Genomic DNA, 14,264 nt, shown 5'->3' on the forward strand with positions numbered 1-14,264 from the left:
GGTCCATACCCAGAGAAGTCCGCACAGGGAGGACCCCACACTGAGCAGACCATACAGCAAGGACCTTGCCCCTAACAGGCTGTGTAGGGAGAACCACACACCAAGCAGCCCGCACTGGGAGGATCCCACTCCAGCAGCCCACACAGGGAGGTCGCTACCTTGAGCAGGCCATACAGGGAAGTTGCTACCCCGAGCAGCCTGCACAGAGAGGACACTACCCCGAGCAGCCTGCACAGAGACATCGCTACCCCGAGCAGCCCACACGGAGAACCCTACCCCACACAGCGCGCACAGAGAGGTCGCAACCCCAAGTAGTCCATACAGGGAGTACCCTACCCCAAACAGGCCATACAGGGAGATTCCTACCCTGCACAGCCTGTATAGGGAGGACCCATGCCTGCACAGAGAGGACCCTACTCCAAGCAGGCAATACATGGAGGTCCCTATCCCACATAGCCCATAAAGAGAGGTCACTACCCAGAGCAGTCCGCACAGGTAGGACCCTACCCCGCACAGCTTGTACAGAGAGATCACTACCCCGAGCAGTCCACACAGGCAGGACCCTCCCTACCCCGAGCAGTCCGCACAGGCAGGACCCTCTGTACCCCGAGCAGTCCGCACAGGGAGGACCCTACCCCGCACAGCTTGTACAGAGAGGTTGCTACCCCGAGCAGTCCGCACAGGCAGGACCCTCCCTACCCCGAGCAGTCCGCACAGGCAGGACCCTCCCTACCCCGAGCAGTCCGCACAGGCAGGACCCTCCCTACCCCGAGCAGTCCGCACAGGCAGGACCCTCCCTACCCCGAGCAGTCCGCACAGGCAGGACCCTCCCTACCCCGAGCAGTCCGCACAGGCAGGACCCTCCCTACCCCGAGCAGTCCGCACAGGCAGGACCCTCCCTACCCCGAGCAGTCCGCACAGGCAGGACCCTCCCTACCCCGAGCAGTCCGCACAGGCAGGACCCTCCCTACCCCGAGCAGTCCGCACAGGCAGGACCCTCCCTACCCCGAGCAGTCTGCACAGGCAGGACCCTCCCTACCCCGAGCAGTCGGCACAGGCAGGACCCTCCCTACCCCGAGCAGTCGGCACAGGCAGGACCCTCCCTACCCCGAGCAGTCCGCACAGGCAGGACCCTCCCTACCCCGAGCAGTCCGCACAGGCAGGACCCTCCCTACCCCGAGCAGTCCGCACAGGCAGGACCCTCCCTACCCCGAGCAGTCCGCACAGGCAGGACCCTATCTCGAGTATCGCACAGTCAGGAGGACCCTACCACGAGCAGGCTTGCCAGGATGCCAGTGATAACTGTTGCATACAGATTACTGCCAGCAATGCAGTGCCATGCAGTTTTCCACCACACGATGGCGCCGGTCCTCCTCTCCTCGGGTTACTGAACGGCGCTCCGAGCTTCCTGTTTCTTTCTTTGACATCAATAAGGAAGTGTAATGCAGGATGACAGCTCGTCTCCGCCATGGTGCCCGCACACCTGGCAGCCGGGCTCAGTGAGGGGGGCACGTAGACCGCACTGAGCTGCACACAGAGGGTACATGGCACAGCATGGCTAGCTGGGCTCCCCCTCGGCTGAATGACTTCATACTGACTGATAAACTGGGCAGCGGCACCTATGCCACCGTCTATAAGGCCTACAGGAAGGTAACCGCTGCTGGGGACGGGTGCAGGCAGCTGTATGCCCGGGTCTGTCAGTGCATGTGCCCTCCATGATGGGGAGACCCTGTGTATACAGTGTATGGACATGTCTGCAGGGGCCGAAGATGTGCAGCTCTACCCAGCTACCTGAGGACTGCCCATCATGCCATATGATCACAGCTGATACCAGTCACTGGCCAGCGTGGGCCTGCTGCGACGCCAGTCACTGGCCCGCGTGGGCCTGCTGCGACGCCAGTCACTGGCCAGCGTGGGCCTGCTGCGACGCCAGTCACTGGCCAGCGTGGGCCTGCTGCGACGCCAGTCAGTGTGATAGATGACCGGTGAGGGGCATCTGGTCTGGATCGGCTGGGGATCGCACAGATGAGCGCTGGGTCTTGTTATTTTAGTTCAATATTTCAGCCTCTGAGGTTTCTTTTTTCTTTCTAAAAGTGGTTGAGGCTTAGGGGACGGGCCATGACGTCTGGCAGCAGGACACGGGCACTATGGCTTACACCAGAAGATTGCTATAGGTTATAATGCAAAGCTTTGCCTGATGGTTGGTGAAGATTTAATTTTTTTGGCTCAAACTCCAAGCAATGGGTCATGTTTCTGGGGACATAGGTGTTTGGTGAGAAGAGGGCATGGATCTGAGATCTCTGGATGCAGAATGTGTGTTCTATTACTCTTATCGAGCACATCTTATATACTGTACTTGCAGTTTCCCCCCTCTCCTTTCTATTTCTCATACAGCAGTGAAATAAGTATTGAAAGCGTCACAAATTTCCTAAGTAAATATATTTCAAAAAGGTGCTATTGAAGTGAATTACTCACCAGATGTCAGTAACAACCCATCCAATCCACACAGCAAAGAAATCAAACCAGTGATGTGTAATAATGAGAAATGACACAGAAAAATAATATTGAACACTCTTACTGAAGCTTACTTAATATTTCGTACAAAATCTTTTGTTGGTGATGACAGCTTGAAGATGCCTCCTGTATGGAGAAAATAGTCGCATCCATTGCTCAGGTGTGATTTTCATCCATTCTTTCACACAAACAATCTTCAAATCCTGAAAATTCTGTGAGCTCTTTCCATGAGCTCTGTTTTTAATCATCCTGGTAGATGATTGCAGATTTTTATCAAGAAAATCTCAGTACATTTTTCCATTCAGCCTTCCTTCAATTATGTGAAGTTTGCCAGTGTCGGATGCTGAAAAATAGCCCCACACCATAATGTTCCCACCTCCAAACGTCACTGTTGGTATGCTGTTTTTGAGGCGATATGCAGTGCCTTTTGGCCTCCAAACATGGCGTGTATTATGGCACCCAAAGAGTTCACTTTTGGTCTCATCTGACCAGATTATATTGTGTTGTTGAGCACACCTTAAATACTCTTGAACAATGCTTTTTGTTCCGCAGTCTTACATGATGAGCAGCATGAAGGCCAATAAGGGGGAGTGCATTGTACCTGCTGATTCCAGGCCTTTCTGTAGCACTTCACAGGTAGTCCTTGGCTCTTGGACAACTTTTCTGATAATTCTTTTCACTTTTCTATATTTCATCTTGTTTTGCAACAATAAGTTCTTGAGACAGCTCACTGGTTTTACCCACCATGAGATATTTCTTGTTTTACCACCTTGGTAATGAGACATCTTCTTATATAGGCCATCAGTTGAACCAGCTGATATTGTTTTTCACTAAGTGGCTGCATTGTTCTCTAATTACTGATAGATTTCATCTGGTGTCATGACTGTCCATGGCTTTTTGCACATCTTTCGTGATATCCAATACTTTTTCCCTGGGTAATTTCTCATTATTACTAGGGATGATCGAATACAAAAATATCCGTCTTCGCAAATATCCGACAACTAGGTCACCACTATTCGCGAATATTCGACGCGCAATGTAAGTCTATGGGAAACCAGAATAATTTGACGTTGGACCTAACGGCGAGCTGTGGTCACTTAGGAAAAGGCAGAATCTCCCCCTCTCTCTCTCCCTCTCTCTCCCTCTCCCTTTCCCCCTCTCCCTTTCCCCCTCTCCCTTTCTCCCTTTTCTCCCTTTCTCCCTTTCTCCCTTTCTCCCTTTCTCCCTTTCCCCCTTTCTCCCTTTCTCCCTTTCTCCCTTTCCCCCTCTCCCTTTCCCCCTCTCCCTTTCCCCCTCTCCCTTTCCCCCTCTCCCTTTCCCCCTCTCCCCCGGAAGCCCAATGTTGCGAATAGCCTGTTATCCGTCAGATCCCGAATAGTGGCAAATACATTCGCTCATCCCTAATTATTATACATCACTAAATTTATGGACATCTATAGCTTCATTTCTTTGCCTGTGTGGAATGGATGTGTTACCGACATCTGGTGAGAACTAAAAGCACCTTTAGAAATATATTTACTTAGAAAATTGGTGACATGTTTTGATACTTTTTTCACCTGCTATATATACATTGATATACTATTCTTCTATAATAGCCACAGCAGAAAATAAGTGCAAGGCGAAAGTGAAAGCGGTCTCTGAAAATGTAAAACTAATGTCTCCTTACTATCAGTGGGCGACAGTTGTGCTTTCCTCTTTGCATTTGTAATCATCTCCCCCATATGTCCTTGCACACGTCATACATGGAACTCTATGTAGATGCACAGCATATGACACACAACAGCTCATATGACTCTAGCATTACCGCCATTCCTAACATTCACCTTTTATGTTTCCCTCCCTTGTCAGCACAACACACGGGAAGTAGTGGGCATTAAATGTGTCAGCAAGAAAAGTCTCAATAAAGCGTCTGTGGAGAACCTACTGACTGAAATTGAGATCCTGAAAACTGTCCATCATCCTCATATCCTCGAGCTGAAGGACTTCCAGGTCAGTTACTCAATGTACAACGGCGTCCTCTAGTCATTTACAATGGTTTTCATTTTCCCTGTTTTTTATTCCATTTTCTTTAAGCTGTTTTCCGCAACTCCAGTCCTCAAGAGCCACCAGCAGATCATCTTGGAGACATGCGCTCTTGATGGCTCCTGAGCACTGGAGTTCGGGAATACAGTTTTAGGTTGTATTGATTCATATAGTAGCAAATGGTGAAAGAAATTGGCTTCTTTAACCTTTCCTATCCAAAACACTGTTTCTGTCAGTTTCTGGACATGACAAGTTCCCTTTAACCTTTTCACGACATTTGAAATGTCAGTGCCATTCTGACCAAGGATGTACTCAGTACGTCTTGGCAATCATGGGGGTTCCCACGCTGTACCCCCGCTATCGCCGCTGGATCTCTGGCTGATCTTGTGGCTGGGACCTAGCTCTCACTGCCAGGAGTGGTGCTCACGCCGAGCAATACGATAGCAACATTCAGGAGGCAGTTAAAGGAATTGCTTACCGTTCTCTGGCGATCAGGCCCCTGTAATCTGATTACAGGGACCCGATCGCTGCCATGGCAACTCTGGGCCTTTATCATGACAACGCTGAGTCACCCGGCTACAGATCGCCTCACAGATCATGCCGAATGCATGGTCGGTAAGGCATCTGTGAGGCAAAGTAACAATCGCGGGGGTTCCTATACTCTACTCCCGAGATCGCAGCCGGGTCTCTGGCTTATCTTATAGCCAAGACCTAGCTGTCATTGCCAGGAGCGGTGCCCATGTTGTTCCCGGCAGTTTAACCCCCTAAATGCTGCGATCAATGCGATCGCAACATTCAGGAGGCAGGGAGAGGAATCGCTTACCTCTTCTTAGCGATCAGGCCCCTGTAATGCAATCACAGGGACCTGATCGCTGCCATGGTAACCCAGGGTCATCACCTTGATGACCCAGGGTTACTGAACTACAGAGAGCGTCAGACACCATGCTGCCTGCATGATGTGTAAGAAGTGGTGGCAGAGCTGCTGCAGCCCTGACACTTATAATCCCCTGCAGTGATCAAACTCTGTAGGGTATTATATCAGTGATCAGATCACTGACTGTTACTGTCCCAGAAAGGGACTAAGTAAAAATGTAAGAATAAACTGAAAAAAATGTTAAAAGTATTAAAATTTTGGGGAAAGAAACCAACAAAAATTAAAAAAAATATATATATATATATATATATATATATATATAATGTATATGTAAAAAAATGCAAATGAAAAAAAAAACTGCACATATTTGGTATTGCTGCGTCCATAACAACCTGAGCTGTAATACTGTCACACTAGTTACCGTATTTTTCGGACCATAAGACGCACTTTTTTTCCTCCAAATTTGGGAGGAAAGTGTGGGGTGCGTCTTATGGTCTAAAGCTGCGGGGTAGGGAGCTGTGGGGGGGGAGTCAGCGCTATCGAGTGGGATCACAGGAGGCAGGGATGGTCGCTGCTGCAGGAAGCCGGCGCTGGAGAAACCACGTGTGCCCGCTGCTTAAAGTAAGTGAATATTCATTAGCTGCTCCCCGCCCACCTCTCTCTGCAGTCAGCGGGGGTGAGGAGCAGCAAATCAATAATTTAATGTAAACAGCGGTCACACGTGGGAGCTCCAGCCCCGGCTTCCTGCAGAGGCTGGGGAGACTGTGTGTCCGCTGTGTAGGAGGCAGGAGCAGGGTGCCGCTGCAGTCATATCTGGCCGGGGGGAAGTGCAGATCACTGCAGTGTCCGGGCCAGAGCACGGCATACCTTCACAGCACAGCCGCAGTCTCTGTGCTGAGGGCTCAAATTACTTTCACTTTGCTCCTGCTGCCTTTACACTAGAAACAGTCTCCCGTAGCTGACAAGGACCTACAGTGATGTAATGCAGAGGGGTGGGCCAGAGCAGCACAGAATAGCACAGTGCCCGCCTCTCCATTACATCACTGCAGGTCCTCGAGCACATCAGTAAAAGTAAGGCAATAAATAATATAGTATATAAAGACATTACTGTACACCTGGATGGGGTTGGATCATATATATATTACACACACACACTCACACTCACACACTCTCACTATATATATATATATATATATATATATATATATATATATATATATATATTTATATATATATATATATATATATATATATATATATATATATATAATACACACACAGTATGTAACTATATATGCACACACATAATATAACTATATATACACACACACACACTCATATTATATATATATATATATATGTGTGTGTGTGTGTGTGTATATAGTTATATTATGTGTATGTGTGCGTGTGTGTGCATATATAGTTATATACTGTGTGTATGTATATAATATATATATATATATAATTACACACACACACAGTATATAACTCTATATATGCACACACAAGCACACAATATAACTATATATATACACACACACACACACACACACACACACACACCAGATTGGAGGATCACACATATAATGATGGGGAACATACATATTCCACGATGGGGGCCATATATACCTGGAAGGTACCCAGAATGGGGGATATGAGGACAGAATTTGGGGATATTATTACCTCAGTAACACTGTCAGCAGTAAAATAACAGTGTGTCATGACCACATTCTTTTACTTTAATTTTATTTTTTTTTCTATTTTTTCCTCCTCTAAAACAAGGGTGCATCTTATAGTCCGGTGCGTCTTATAGTCCGAAAAATACGGTAACTCCTTCAGTGAACACGGTAAAAAAAATATATACATATAGCAAAAATGATCTCTTTTCATCGTACACCTGCCCAAAAAAGTGGAATAAAACGTGATCAAAAAGTCACAAGTGAAAAAACATGATACAGCTGAAAACGTCATCTTGTCCCACAAAAAACAAGCCGCCATAGAGCTGCGTCAGCGAAAAAATTAAAAAAAAAATAGCTCTCAAAATACAGCAATGCAAAAACTATTTTTTTTCCTATAAGATTGTTTTTTGGGTGTAAAAGCAGCAAAACCTAATAAAAACTATATAACTAAGGTATCCCTGTAATCGTACCGACCCAAAGAATATAACTGGTTTATCGTTTTATGGAACAGTAAATGAACAAAAAGAAACAAAAACAATTCTTGAATTTCTGTTTTTTCTTGATTTTTGCCTCAGAAAAAGTGGAATATAAAGCAATCAAAAAATGTGGCCCAAAATGGTACCAATAAAAACTGCAATTTATCCCGCAAAAGACAAGCCCTCACATGACTGTCAGCAGAAAAATAAAAAAAACTTTAGTCTTCAAAATCCAGTGATGCAAAAAATCTTTATTTTGTTAAAAGAAATTTTTAGTATGATCGACAAACCTAAAAAAAACTATATAAATCTGGTATCGCTGTAATCGTACTGACCGGAGGAATAAAGTTGCCTAATCAATTATACTGCAAGGTGAATGGCGTAAAAAAATGAATACATAAAGCCAATTCTTCAATCGCTATTAAGTTGTTCATTCTGCCACTAAAAGCTTGCAGTATGGTACGGCTCATATTTATCCTGCGCTCTATGCTGAGCGTTTACACTGGGATTACGTGTCAAACATGATTCAGACATAATTCCCAACCGAAAATTCACTGTAATGAGGCAGAGGGAGTCACGTTGACCTCACGTCTGGCCTGTGATCTGGCGGTGTCCATATTTTTATACGTTTTTTTTTCAGACGTGCGCAAAAGTGCAGTCAGCAACAGTTTTTGTTCATCATTGAAAAGACAGACATGGCTGAACAGAGGCCAAACGGAGCCTGGAGTAACTCTGCTGCCTCATTAGCGAACGGATCTGTGGTGGGTTTCATCTGAATCACGCATTTCAGAGATGTAGTGTGTAACCCTGATGTAAGTGCTCAACATAGACCACAGGATAAAGGGGAACTAATCCAAAATAATTGCAATCTTTAATTCTGCAACATTCACTGCATTTGACACCATGGATGTTTTCCAGAGACCAAATTGTCACTACACCCATAAATGAATACTTAGAGGGGTGTAGTTTCCAAAATTTGGTCACTTGAGGGGTTTTCTTCTGTTCTGTCACTTAGGGGCTCTGAAAATGGAGTCCACAAACTATTCTAGATAAGTCTGTGCTCCAATAAAATCAAGTGACGCTCCTTACCTCCTGAGCCCTGTGGTGCGGCCAAAAAGTACTGTACAGTCACATGTGGGGTATTGCCACATTCAGGAGAAATTGTGCAACACATTATGGGGCTTTTTTATCTATTCCCTTTGTGAAAATTGCAAATCTGGGGTTAAAACAACATTTTAGTGGTAAAAATTTAATTATTTTTTCTTTACTGCCCAATAGTGTAACATTTTGTGACACACTTGTAGTGTCAATATACTCACTGCACCCGTGGATGAATTCATTGAGAGGTGCAGCTTGTAACATGGGGGTTACTTGTGGGGGGTTTCGCTGTTCTGGCATCTGAAGGGCTCTTCCAATGTGACATGGCAAACGCAAACCAGTGCAACTAAATCTGATCTGAAGTATGGTGCTCATTTCCTTCTTCACTTTGCACTGTGCCTCAAAAGTAGTTTTCTTTGTCGCTCCATTGGGAGACCCAGACAATTGGGTGTATAGCTTCTGCCTCTGGAGGCCACACAAAGTATTACACTTTTAAAAAAGTGTAACCCCTCCCCTCTGCCTATACACCCTCCCGTGGACCACGGGCTCCTCAGTTTTATGCTTTGTGTGGAAGGAGGCACACATCCACTCATGCATTCTCATACATAGTTATGACGGATGGAAGAAAAGAGGACCCCTATGGGGTCCCCGGCATGCTCCCTTCTCACCCCACTATGTTGGCGGTGTTGTTAAGGTTGAGGTACCCATGGCGGGTACAGAGGCTGGAGCCACATGCCGTCTCCTTCACCATCCCTTATGCGGCTCTGGGAGAAGTGGGAGCCTAAACGGTCATCCACGTGCTGGGACCGTGCTCCATCCGCAGCCCCTGGTGGAATCTGCCGGACCGGAGATTCTTCACCCCCAGGGACCGGGCCCTGCAACTTTAAGGTACTCTGTGTCCCCATGTGGGGACTGTACAGGGAGGGGGGTCGCACCTTCTCCCCGGAAGTCTAGCGGTAGTTCCGTCCGTTGTTTTTTTCGGCGGACTTCCGCGCCCACCGTGCCTGCTTGTCGGGCACGGTCTTAAATTTAGTCCCCGGCTTTACCGCGGCCTAGTCGCGAAAAATCCCGCCCCCGGGCCTGCCTGTCAGGGGTAAGGGAGGGATTACCGACATGACATCGGTTTTGAGGGCTGGAGCATCTTTGCATGTATCCACCCCCCCTCATTGACCACTTTGGGGCCTCCAGATTCCCGCTTTTTGCCGGCGCCGCCCGCGGTTCCACGCCCCCCCTGAGAGCTCCGGCGGCCATTTTTGGCATTCTGCCGGTGTGTGCTACTCAGCTGCAAAGCTCTACTGCTCCGGGGGATCCACGACAGGGAATCTGGAGGACACACCGCTCGTTAGCGGTTGGTAAGCCACACCGATCACCCGGTGCTGATTCCCCTAGGGTGCCGGGATATATATATTTATATATTCGGAAAGGCTGTATACCCTTTTCCCATATACCCTCAGTGGTCACTCTCCTGGGAGACACCGATTGCTTACAGCATGTCGTCCACAAGGAGCAAAGCCCCTAAGGCACAGACTTTTTTCGCGGCCTGTACCTCTTGTAGGGCTATGTTGCCTGCGGGATCCACCTACCCTCACTCTGATCAATGCACGACTCCTGCCACGCTTGCTCAACCAGAGCCTCGGGCACTTGTGGGCCCCTCGGCTCATGTAGATCCCCCTGCTCCCCCTGAGCAGTCAGCAGGGACAGAGACACCGTCGTTGGCCTCTTTCGCTGAGACACTCTCCCAGTCGCTTTCGCAATCCATTGCACAGTCTATGGACAAATGGTCATCTAAGCTCCTTGAGGCATTGCAGTCCAGACCGGGCCCTTCACAGGCCCCGGCCCCTGTTCGTTTGTCTCCTCCAGGCCCTTCTCGGTCCGCGCCGCATCGCAGCTCCCAGGATAGCCACTAGGTCCCAGGCGGAGGACTCCTGCCCGGATCGCAGCTCCAGGCCGGCTAAGCGGCCTCGCTGGGACTCTTCCCCGGCCTCCTCACACTGCTCTGGATCCCAGCTTGAGCCCAGAGCGGTTCCGGACAAGCGCTTTGCTAAACGACACACTGACACGCGTTATCCCTTTCCACCTAAAGTCGTTAAGGGCTGGGCACACTCCCCCAAGGTGGATCCTCCAGTCTCTAGATTGGCCGCTAGGTCCGTTGTGTCTGTTGCCGATGGCTCATCCCTGAAGGATGCCACTGACAGACAGAGCTCTTGGTGAAGTCTATTTATGAGGCTACGGGCGCGTCTTTCGCCCCGGCCTTTGCGGCCGTGTGGGCTCTCCAAGCAATCTCGGCATGTCTGACTGAGATTAATGCCGTCACGCGGAATTCTGCCCCGCATGTTTCATCCTTGACCTCTCAGGCATCAGCATTTTCGTCCTACGCCATGAACGCCGTCCTGGACTCCGCTAGCCGTACGGCCGTGGCATCCGCTAACTCCGTGGCAGTCCGCAGGGCCATGTGGCTGCGCGAATGGAAAGCGGACTCTGCTTCCAAAAGGTTCTTAACTGGTTCGCCTTTTTCTGGCGACCGTTTGTTTGGCGAACGGTTGGATGAGATTATTAAGGAATCCTCGGGAAAGGACTCCTCCTTACCCCAGTCCAAGCCTAAGAGACCTCAGCAGAGGAAGATCCAATCGAGGTTTCGGTCCTTTCGCCCCTCCGCCAAGACCCAATCCTCTTCGTCCAACCGACCGGAGAAAGGCCAGAGGAACTCCTATGCGTGGCGGTCCAAGTCACGCCCCCAAAAGGCCGCGGGAGGCACTGCCTCCAAAACGGCCTCCTCATGACTCTCGTCCTCATCCAGCCACATCCTCTGTCGGTGGCAGGCTCTCCCACTTTGGCGACGCCTGGTGGCCACACGTTCAAGACCGTTGTGTGAGAGACATTCTGTCTCATGGTTACAGGATAGAGTTCAGCTCTCGACCTGCGGCTCGTTTCTTCAGAACCTCCCCACCCCCCGCACAGGCCGACGCACTTTTTCAGGCAGTGGACGCTCTGAAGCTGGAAGGAGTTGTGACTCCCGTTCCCCTTCAGGAACGTGGTCGCGGATTTTACTCCAACTTGTTCGTGGTGCCAAAAAAGGACGGGTCATTCCGTCCCGTTCTGGACCTCAAGCTGCTCAACAGACATGTGAGAATCAGACGGTTTCGGATGGAATCTCTCCGCTCGGTCATCGCCTCGATGTCACAAGGAGACTTCCTAGCATCGATCGACATCAAAGATGCTTATCTCCATGTGCTGATCGCACCCGAACACCAACGTTTCCTACGTTTCGCCATCAGGGACGAACACCTCCAGTTCGTGGCACTGCCTTTTGGCCTGGTGACAGCCCCACGGGTTTTCACCAAAGTCATGGCATCCGTCGTGGCGGTCCTGCACTCTCAGGGCCACTCGGTGATCCCTTACTTGGACGATCTCCTAGTCAGGGCTCCTTCTCTGGTGGCGTGTCAACGGAGTCTTACCGTCACTCTGGCGACTCTCCAACAGTTCGGGTGGATCATCAATTTCCCGAAATCCAAGTTGACGCCGACCCAATCACTGACTTACCTCGGGATGGAGTTCCATACCCAGCCAGCGTTAGTCAAGCTGCCGCGGGACAAACAGCTTTCTCTGCAGGCGGGGGTGCAGTCCCTTCTTCGGGGTCAGTCACACTCCTTAAGGTGCCTCATGCACTTCCTCGGGAAGATGGTTGCAGCAATGGAGGCAGTGCCGTTTGCGCAATTCCATCTACGGCCACTCCAATGGGACATTCTTCGCAAATGGGACAAGAGTTCGGCTTCCCTCGACAAGAACATCTCTCTTTCCCTCGCAACCAAAACATCACTTCGGTGGTGGCTCCTCCCCACATCTCTGTCCCGGGGAAAATCCTTCCTACCCCCAACCTGGGCTGTGGTCACCACGGACGCGAGCCTGTCAGGTTGGGGAGCGGTCTTTCTCCACCACAGGGCTCAAGGAACCTGGACTCCAATAGAATCATCCCTTCAGATCAGTATCCTGTAGATAAGGGCAGTATATCTAGCCCTATTGGCTTTCCATCGGTGGCTGGAGGGCAGGCAGATCCGAATCCAGTCGGACAACGCCACTGCCGTCGCCTACATCAACCACCAAGGCGGCACTCGCAGTCGTCAAGCCTTCCAGGAAGTCCGGCGGATTCTGCAGTGGGTGGAAGACACAGACTCCACTATCTCCGCAGTTCACATCCCGGGTGTAGAAAACTGGGAAGCAGATTTTCTCAGTCGTCAGGGCATGGACGCGGGGGAATGGTCTCTTCACCCAGACGTGTTTCGAGAGATCCGTCGCCGCTGGGGAACACCGGACGTCGATCTCATGGCGTCTTGACACAACAAGGTCCCGGCCTTCATGGCACGGTCTCAGGATCACAGAGCTCTGGCAGCGGACGCTTTAGTCCAGGATTGGTCGCAGTTTCGACTGCCATACGTGTTTCCCCCTCTGGCGATGCTGCCCAGGGTACTACGCAAGATCCGGTCCGAATGCCGTCGCGCCATTCTCGTCGCTCCAGACTGGCCGAGGCGGTCGTGGTATCCGGATCTGTGGCATCTCACAGTGGGTCAACCGTGGGCACTTCCAGACCGCCCAGACTTGCTGTCACAAGGCCCGTTTTTCCATCTGAATTCTGTGGCCCTCAACCTGACTGTGTGGCCATTGAGTCCTAGCTCCTAGCGTCTTCAGGGTTATCTCAGGATGTCATTGCCACCATGAGACAAGCCAGGAAACCAACGTCCGCCAAGATCTATCACAGGACTTGGCAAATCTTCTTATCCTGGTGCTCTGATAACGGTTTTCCTCCATGGCCGTTTACATTACCCACATTTCTTTCATTCCTACAATCTGGAATGAACAAGGGTTTGTCCCTCGGCTCTCTCAAGGGCCAAGTGTCGGCGCTCTCCGTGTTTTTTCAAACGCGTCTAGCCAGGCTTCCGCAGGCCCGCACGTTCCTGCAGGGGGTTTGCCACATGGTTCCACCTTACAAACGTCCGTTGGAACCTTGGGATCTTAACAGGGTCCTGACGGCTCTTCAAAAGCCGCCTTTTGAGCCGCTGCGGGATGTCTCTCTCTCCTGTCTTTCTCAGAAGGTGGCCTTCCTGGTGGCAGTCACATCACTTCGCAGAGTGTCTGAGCTTGCAGCGCTGTCATGCAAAGCTCCCTTCCTGGTTTTCCACCAGGATAAGGTGGTTCTGCGTCCTGTCCCGGAATTTCTCCCTAAGGTGGTACCCCTTTTCATCTAAATCAGGATATCTCCTTGCCTTCCTTTTGCCCTAATCCAATTCACCAGTGTGAAAAGGATTTGCACTCTTTGGATCTAGTGAGAGCACTCCGGGTCTACGTGTCTCGCACGGCGCCCCTGCGCCGTTCAGACGCGCTCTTTGTCCTTGTCGCTGGCCAGCGTAAGGGATCTCAGGCCTCCAAGTCAACCTTGGCTCGGTGGATCAAGGAACCGATTCTCGAGGCCTACCGTACTTCTGGGCTTCCGCTCCCTTCAGGGTTGAAAGCCCATTCTACCAGAGCCGTAGGTGCGTCCTGGGCATTGCGGCATCGGGCGACGGCTCAGCAGGTGTGTCAGGCAGCTACGTGGTCTAGTCTGCACAC

General features: G+C 50.1%; 1 protein-coding gene across 1 annotated transcript in view; it reads left to right on the forward strand.

Moving 5' to 3' along the window:
• Nucleotides 1-1,405: 1,405 nt before the first annotated feature.
• Nucleotides 1,406-14,264, forward strand: part of ULK3 (unc-51 like kinase 3) — a 101,521-nt gene continuing 88,662 nt past the window's right edge. Inside the window, exons 1-2 of the mRNA XM_075342679.1 lie at nt 1,406-1,650; nt 4,363-4,503. Of these exons, the coding sequence (XP_075198794.1) occupies nt 1,555-1,650; nt 4,363-4,503 (237 nt within the window). The 5' untranslated portion in view covers nt 1,406-1,554. The remainder of the gene's footprint in view (nt 1,651-4,362; nt 4,504-14,264) is intronic.

Source organism: Anomaloglossus baeobatrachus, chromosome 4 (genome assembly GCF_048569485.1).
Source record: "Anomaloglossus baeobatrachus isolate aAnoBae1 chromosome 4, aAnoBae1.hap1, whole genome shotgun sequence".
Taxonomy (NCBI): Eukaryota; Metazoa; Chordata; class Amphibia; order Anura; family Aromobatidae; genus Anomaloglossus; species Anomaloglossus baeobatrachus.